The 8,808-nt window shown below is 37.9% G+C and overlaps 1 protein-coding gene across 3 annotated transcripts in view; it reads right to left on the bottom strand.

Moving 5' to 3' along the window:
- Positions 1–681: 681 nt before the first annotated feature.
- The window catches only part of rusc1 (RUN and SH3 domain containing 1), a 35,743-nt gene continuing 27,616 nt past the window's right edge, over positions 682–8,808 (bottom strand). For all 3 annotated transcript variants that reach the window (XM_049480609.1, XM_049480610.1, XM_049480611.1), the window contains 2 exons: positions 6,242–6,406; positions 682–5,559 (listed from right to left, as the gene is read on the bottom strand). In XM_049480609.1, coding sequence (XP_049336566.1) covers positions 5,394–5,559; positions 6,242–6,406 — 331 coding nt within the window. In that variant the 3' untranslated portion in view covers positions 682–5,393. The remainder of the gene's footprint in view (positions 5,560–6,241; positions 6,407–8,808) is intronic.

Raw genomic sequence — 8,808 nt, 5'->3', positions numbered from 1 at the left:
AGTCAGCCACCGCTTCTTTTCGAGCTGCTGCTGATGCAGCATTGCTGAGAAGCATCACAGCGCGCTCAGAGGAAAGCGCAGCGACTCGGTTCTGATACATCAGCTCACAGACGCCCTGTGCTGTGGACATCACCCTAGGAATGATGTGGGGATCCACACCCGGAGGGCCAATTGTGCTCCCTCTGAGTGCCGACAGCTTGATGGCAAAGCTGCATGAGCGGGGGTTCGACCCTGCGACCTCCCCCTCATACAGACAGCGCTTTACACCACTTAACCACTCGACGCCCCTGTGCTTTTTATCTTTACTTAGGTTATATTTGTCTGATATTAAAGTTTGTTTGATATTCTGAAAAATGTATATATGACAAAAACGCAAAAAACAAAAGGCAAATACCTTTTCATGCCACTGTATTTTACATCACTGATAAAAATCTTAATGCTTAGTTTGTAGCATTTGGATCCATAATGCACAAAAAGTAGATTTTTCAGCTTGTTGTGGCTACTGCGCCTGCACAGATCTCCTTCATCCAGACCCCCGTCATGCTCACTGTAGGGAGAAAACTGATTGGCCGCTTTTTTTGTTGAAGGGCAGGACTTTATTCTTGTACAGATGCTGGGTTGAGTTCCTCATTAGTGTCTCTGGTTTATTTGTAACTGAATGAAGACACTTTGAGACGGGTGTATTAATTTTGATACTTTATTGGGTATATTTACAAACACCCACATGCAAGGAAGCGACTGACTGTAGAAGGACACTGCAGCAACAGAGTACAGACTTCTATATATGCGTTTAAAGTGTGCTACTAGCGGCGGGCTAAATCACACAGAGCTATGCAACCCACTGCCACGCAAAGGCATACACACACACACACACACACACACACCCATACACTCTTAACACACAACAGCAGATAGATAAGATAAATAGATAGATAGAATACAGATCGATAGATTGTAGATAGATAGATAGAAAGATAGAGAGATAGACGAGAAAGGGATAAATAGAGCAGCCAAATCAACATCAACAAAAACAATACTACACTAATATACTATTACTCGATATTTATATACCTGTTTTTTCATGTTTACCACCAAACCAAGGCTTCATTTCACAAAGGGTAAATGCATATTAATGACCAAACCCCCCAAAAAATAATTAAATAAAAATAAAAGACACCAGCATTGGCAGAAATCCCTGTAATGGTCCACACATCATTGCAGTTTTCCCCTTTGAGGTAAGAACAGAACAACAATGCTCAAAATATGGAAATATATGGAAATATGGAACTCGCTACAACAACACCAAGTCACAATTTTAATATTATAAATAAATGAAAAACTTATTCCACATTCTCACCCTACAGATCTAAACATTTAATCCAGTGTAGAATCTGCATGTAAACCCACTTCATCAAAAATTACATCAAGCAGTTTCAGAGAAGATCGTATAACAGCGGGATGAATCAGAAAAAAATATCAGAATCTCAGTCAAATCTTTAATTATGATTCTATTTTAAGAAATGATATCTCGATTTGATTCGGTTTCTTTTGTTTTTTTTTGGTATGATTCTAAATATTAGATCAAAGAAAGATCAAAAGTGACAGGGACAGACTTCAAAGAAATCTCAAAACTAGCATCAGTTTTGTTCGATAAACTGTTTTGGTTTCTAATTGGTGCGTAATTTTGGTCTTAATTGGATGTATAATTTTATTATTTATTAAGGCCATAAACTTTACATTTCCTTATTATTGGGCCCCAAATATAGAGGACCAACTCTGCCCAAAAAAAATGAACAAATTAATAAATAAAAACAATAAACAAAGAAAAAAAAAATGATTTAATTATCATGGGACATAAAATCTTTCAATCATTATCATACAAAGGAAGAAATACAGACATTAGTAAATGAGAAAAAAATATTAAATAAATATAAATTCAACAAAAGTAAAAAATACACATACAGAACTTATAAAATAGTAATTAATTCATAAATAAATAAATCAAAGAATATATAAATGTAAAAACAAAAATAATGAATTGTTTCTTTTTTCTTTGTTTCTGCTGATTTTTATCTTTTTATTTTTGTTATATTTTATTTATCTTTTGGCAAGCCTGGACCTCCATACTTAAGGCCCTCAGATATTAGTTCAGTTATTGCTGAACATAAAATCAGGAAAAATGCTCCAATTAAACAATTATTAGCTTTATAATTTATATTTTTTATGTGTCCTAAATTCATTGGAAGATACAAAAGCAGAGGTGGAGGATTTTAAATGATGAAATAAAATAATAACTTAGAATAGTGCAGGTGAGGCAGGACTGGCCAATCAGCTCAAGTATGTCTTAAACATTATTCTCAACTTTAAAAAGCTGTTTAACATGTTCGCAGCTCATTCCGGTTCATTTGCACTAACACCACTGTCCTGGTACAGAAATGGTTTAGTGAAAAAAAACTAATGTAGCTTCAGTTTTCATAAGCCAGATGATACAATCAATCAAGACGTGGTTGGTGTCCAATTGTAGCTTGTTTAGATTAGCGCTGGAGCTCCACAGCTAATGTAGCTACTAGCATCAATCACCTAATTCTATTTCCCATATAAATACAGGCTCACACTAGATTATAGGTGGGGACTATAAATTATTAAAGAGAGGGCGGAGTTTTGTTAGCCTTTTAATTGGTGAGATTACACCCTCAGACGGTGGCTTAGACTTAATGAGAGAGCAGAGCCACAATAGCCTTTTGATTGGTCAGTTTTCCACCGTGCTGGTTCCGGTTGCTCAGACTTATATTTAGGTTCCAAGAGCTTTAGCAAAAGTATGTGTTTGTATGTGTGTGTATTTAGTAACTTTTGAATTATATTGTTTGTAATGTGAGTAGTGCATCGTAGCGCCAGCACTAAATCAAAGAAGCACAATTATGGACAGCAAACAGTATGGCCAGTCTTGGCTGACTCAGTTAAATCAGTTAGAATGCTTTAGAAAAAGATGTCTTAAAATAAACAGAACTTTATTTGCTAGATTTTCTAGTGGATTAGAATCAATCTGATGGATTTAAACTTCCAAATCAGCTAAAATTATACACCCCTGCTCTAGAATAAAGCCCTAAAGAATGTAGATGGAGGTTTAAGTCACACATGCACAGACGGATAAGCGAGAAAGTGCTGGAAAGGCTCTGCGTTTTCGGTGCTGTGTGTTGCCAATGGCTCTGCGGCTGTAAACTGGCACAGTTTCTGAGTTTTAGCGGCACATTTGTGTGTGTGTGTGTGTGTGTGTGTTTGTGAGAGAGAGAGAGTGAGAGAGCGAGAGAGAGAGAGAGAGAGAGAGAGAGAGAGAAAGAAAGAAAGAAATGAAGCCAACATCCATGCAAAACTAGCATGTCGCAGCAGGCACAGATGGCCATCAATCAACCGAAGTCGACTCATCAGCCACTGTGACAGCGATTGCCCCTGCGTATTTTGATGTGCACTTAAAGGAACACTTCAGCATTTCATCCTAATCTCTGTCGGCTGCATCTGCAGTGTTTTGTTCTATGTTCGATAATCGTGTTTAAAGGATGGTCTGTGTGTGCTAATCGAGCGGATGCTACAAACACAGCAGATACAGAGCTGTAGGCCTGTCACGATCACGATCACTGTGAACATAAATTCAGAAAAATAATAACTTAAAAGTGAAAACCAAAATACTCTGTGAAGCATTTAGGTTCTCTTATCTGCAGAGCTGTTTGTTAACTTGCGGTTTCTGAGGCTGGTAACTCTGATGAATTTATCCTGTACAACAGAGATAACTCTTGCTCTTTCTTTACTGGGGTGGTCCTGATGAGAACCAGTTTCATCATAATGTTTTTATGGTCTTTTTGACTGCATTTGAGGATATTTTGTATAAGTTTTTGAAATGTTTCGAATTGACTGACTTTCCCATTAATCAAACAGAGTTATTCACTGTATACCTGTAACTCTACCTCTTCACAACTTTACAACTGATGCTCTCAAACACATTAAGAGACAAGAAATTCAAGTAATGATCTGCGTTCAAACAGAAGTAAAGATTTTAAATTAACTGTGTGAAAGACTACAGCAGCAGTAAATCTGTACTAGGTGTGTGTATACAGTATACAATTTCAAAAGCACAAAAACGATCAACGTCATTTTCATTTATTGTTTCATAATTCGTAACGTAATTATTGTGACTGGCCTACGGACAAGGATGTAAAATTTTCAAGTGTTCCTTTAAGGCTGAAATGCAGTGATACACGTGATATTGCACTGTTATTTGTTTCTGAGACTGACAATATATGGAGTTTCCTCATGCAACTTACGATTCACGTTCACGAACAGGTTACCGATTAAAAATGAGTAAAATATATGAAGTCTGTCATACGTGGTTGCCCCTGACGACGAGTCTTGCGAATAGTACAGTACGGTGTATGCATAGTCATCGATATCAAGCCTAAAGTGATGGGATCTTCTAACGAGAACGGATAGGGACGCTCAGCACACTAGCACGCTAAAACACTCTATTAGCACTACTGAGAGAAACAACTGCGATAATAGTTGGAACAAGGTCAGGATCATGAGATATAGATGAGATAAAGATGGCGTGAAGGGGGATGGGTAAAAATGTATGAATAAACATAAACACACATAAACACACATGAGTTCATGTCTCAGAAACTAATTTCCAGTGCACGTTAAATATAGTACTGGACTTCATTACTGAGTTTTAGGCCTAACCCATCTGAAATATACGCAATACATCTTAATATCTCCATAATTGTACGTTATAACGATGCTACTTTGTAATACAGTGCAAGGGGCTTCTTCATTGCTATATTCCTGATTGAGTAAAACCCCAAAAGTAGCGCCAATAGACTAAGCTGTCCTTTACAATCCATCATCAGCAAGCTTTAAATTTGGGCTAAGCTGTACAACAACATGAGTGCGATGTTTCATAATGCAACGATACACGATGGAATCTGAAATCTATCTGAAAACTATTATCGCGGACGGAATCACTACACTATACTGACTATTCAGCTTTATGTCTTGTTTGTCTATCTGTCTATCTATCTTGTTAATTTTTTATTTTTTTTTAAATAGTATGAATCTATTTTTTTTTTATATATATGTATATATAGCTTTATGTATATGCAGAATTTATACAGTAACGCGTATATGTATATATATGCTTGTGTATAACAGAATGCTAAGAGTTGCAAAGAGAGAAAAAAAAAAGAAGCAAATAAATCAAAAAACAAACATTTGTGACGTCACAAACCAGGCAACAGAGGTGAGAACACTTGACGCAGTTTCTAAAACACTACACTCGACAGACACTCGACAGCGACCTGGCGTGCCGCTCCGCTCCGCTCATCGTCCAATGGGGAGCCTCCGCGTCATGCAATCAGTGAGGCGTAACCGATAGGAACAAGGCCCTCCTTGTCTCCTTGGCGACAGCGAATCCAGTCTTGGTCCACGCCGCCCAGCACGATGAGCTCCTCCCCTTTCCTGAAGGTCAGCTCCGCCCCCGTGCCAGCATGGTCGCACAGGGTTCGGACCGCCCTGCAGGACGAGTCACGAGACATTGAAAAATACAGTTAGGGTAAATGTATATTAATAACACGCTAAATGTATAAATGTCTAATTGTGGTATACACTGTGGTAGGTGGAGCTACAGTCTCTTATTAGGGTGAATATATAACAAAATTATTAACACTCTAAATGTAGGTTTTGTAATATTATAGACTGAGGAGGTGGAGCTACAGTCTCTTATTAGAGTAGATATATAACATTAATAAATATTTATAATTAATAATACTAAATGTAGGCATTGTGATTATACACACTAAGAGAGTTAGAGCTACAATCTCTCATTATGGTGAATATTTAACATTAATAATTTAGTTATTGTGATATATATATATATATAACAACATTAATAACATTCTAAATGTAGTTATTGTGATGTTATACACTGAGGAGGAGGAGCTACTGTCTCTCATTAGGGTGAATACACAGTCGTATATTAATAACACTCTAAATGTAGATATTGTGATGTTATACCCTCAAGAGGAGGAGGAGCTACAGTCTCTCATTAGGGTAAATATACAGTGCGTAAAATAACACTTTAAATGGAGATATACATGATATAATCTAAGGTATAGCTACACTCTCTCATTAGCATAAATATATAGTATTAATACAGTAATATTCTCTACAGTAAGTAAATGAAGGACAGTTGTACCTCAAGGGTTTTGGCTGATCGTCAGCCTGTTTTCTCTCTTCGTTTCTGTCTTTCTCCTTCTCTTCTTTTCTTCCAGGTTCAATCTTGTCAGGTAGGAAAGCATGACCTGCTCCCGTCATCCGGGTAAGAGCCGTTATACCAGGAGACAGCCACTGAGAGGGACGCCTGAGAGAGAGACACAACTTCATTACATAACTGTGGCTTGTTATGCACAGATGGAGGATAAAACAAGTTTCTGGACACTTTCTCACACACCCACACATGCACAAACACACGCTTTAATTACTATCAATGTTCCCGTTATGGAAATGACAGTGAATTACCAAAATGTAAGTAACTGTAGATACTTACAGTAACTTACTTAACAGAACTTAACAGTATATACAGGGGTTGGACAATGAAACTGAAACACCTTGTTTTAGACCACAATAATTTATTGTGGTGACGGACAGTTCTGGTGGAAACAGGAGAGTTGAGGTGCACATTGAATTCTGCCGTGATTTGATCAGCCGTGGTTTTATGTTTTTTGGATACAATCCGGTTTAGCACCCAAACATCCCTTTCAGACAGCTTCCTCTAACAGCGTCCACAGTTAATCCTGTTGGATGTGGTTGGTCCTTCTTGGTGGTATGCTGACATTACCCTGGATATCGTGGCTCTTGATGCATCACAAAGACTTGCTGTCTTGGTCACAGGTGCTCCAGCAAGACGTGCACCAACAATTTGTCCTATTTTGAACTCTGTTATGTCACCCATAATGTTGAGCGCATTGCAATATTTAGAAATAAGAGCTCTTACCCTGCTAATTGAACCAACCTTCACACTCTGCTCTTACTGGTGCAATAATGTGCAATTAATGAAGATTGGCCACCAGGCTGCTCCAATTTAGCCATGATGAAACCTCCCACACTAAATGACGGTGTTTCAGTTTCATTGTCCAACCCCTGTAACTTTACATGGAAAAGGTGGGGCTAAATGCAGGCTCAAGGAGGGGCAAATATGAAGGTTTTAGTGGTTCTATGTCACATTTGTTTTTAGTTACTTAATTTGACCTACCATCATTTATTCAGGAAAGGAGTTTAAAAGACTATGGTGGCTAAGGAGGCCTAACACACATCAAATTGAAAATAACATATCCATCAAAATGATAACACAGGCACTGCAAAATACAGAAACAACACTGCAAATACAGAAACGTGCTGCAAATGAAGAGTTTGGTCCCAAAATGCTATAAATCCATTTTTATCAATTTAAGTAAAAATGTGTTTTCTTTAGCAAGAAAGTACCATACTAAGGTTAAAATAACACAAAAAAATCAAATCAAGATTTTAATAATTAAAGATTTATTTTTAAAAATAATTCGTTTTTTCGCAAAACGCAATAAATCCATGCCATGGTTTTTTTTTTCAAAATGTCTTACATATCCTTTGGCATCAATAGAACATTTTTTTTTTACTGAAAATGTGCAAAATACAATAATAAATAAGAGTAAATTGTACATCTGAATATAATAGTTTGACCATTGGGCCTAAAAACACAAATTTCAAAACATTTTCGAAAAAGTGCAAAATTTCATTAACGAACAAGACATTAAGACTATAAAATCCCCAAAATCACGTTACATTCATGTGCTGTAGTGTAGTGTAGTGTAGTGTAGTATAGTGTGTATTGTGTGTGTGTGTGTGTGTGTGTGTGTGTGCGTGCATGTGTGTGTGAACTGCAGATGACAGTCGGCATTTTCCCCCCCTCCTGAATGCCTCATTTTCTTTACCTTTTCACCTACATGAGACTCTTTTGATGGCTTTCTCTTTTTTCCAATAACTGCTTCACGAACAGGCTCCTCTATACCATCAAACCCGATCATTTTTGCGGACTTTGAGAGTGAAAAACGAAAGTGAAAGTAGGCTACACGAAATACCGGCCGGCTCAACAGGGCGCGTGCTATGATGTTTACATTCCATAGCTCGTTGAATGCTGCACTGTGATTGGATGAGTGGAGATGTGGCGTTCTGAGGGAAAACAAGACTGGCGTTTGTTGCATTTTGGAAAGAAAGGGAGAAAGCAGGGCAGTATTACACGGTGGATGTGGCGTTTTGATGAAAATTGAATATTAGCTTTTCAAGAGTGGTCACATAACATTATGATTCTGGCTCTAACTCAATTTTTTTTAAAACGGCGTTTATCGAGTTTTGGAATCAAACTTTTCAAATATAGCCCCTACACGGAAATGAGTCACAACAGAGCAGAATTTCCCCAGGGGAGTGTCATGTCTGGTGCTGTAGGCACTTCCTGTCCTTCCACACTGGTCTCCAACGGAGGTTGTCAGCCTAACAACTACAATACCCAGAATGCACCACCCGCTGACAACACACACACTGCTGATCACGTGACACCTCACCTGCTCCGGCCAGGAAGCCCTGAGTATTAGCATTAGTATAAAAGCACTGCTCAGACGCTCATCTGCGCCGCGTATTGCCTAGGTTTCGTCCGACATTACAAAGCGTTATTTCTGTGATTATTTTCTGTGTATGACCTTGCTTTTTGACTACCGATTTTTGCCTTTGCCT

This window comes from Astyanax mexicanus, chromosome 6, assembly GCF_023375975.1.
Source record: "Astyanax mexicanus isolate ESR-SI-001 chromosome 6, AstMex3_surface, whole genome shotgun sequence".
Lineage (NCBI taxonomy): Eukaryota > Metazoa > Chordata > Actinopteri > Characiformes > Acestrorhamphidae > Astyanax > Astyanax mexicanus.
The sequence above is the reverse complement of the archived record's forward strand: the minus strand, read 5'-3'. Positions and strand labels throughout refer to the sequence as shown.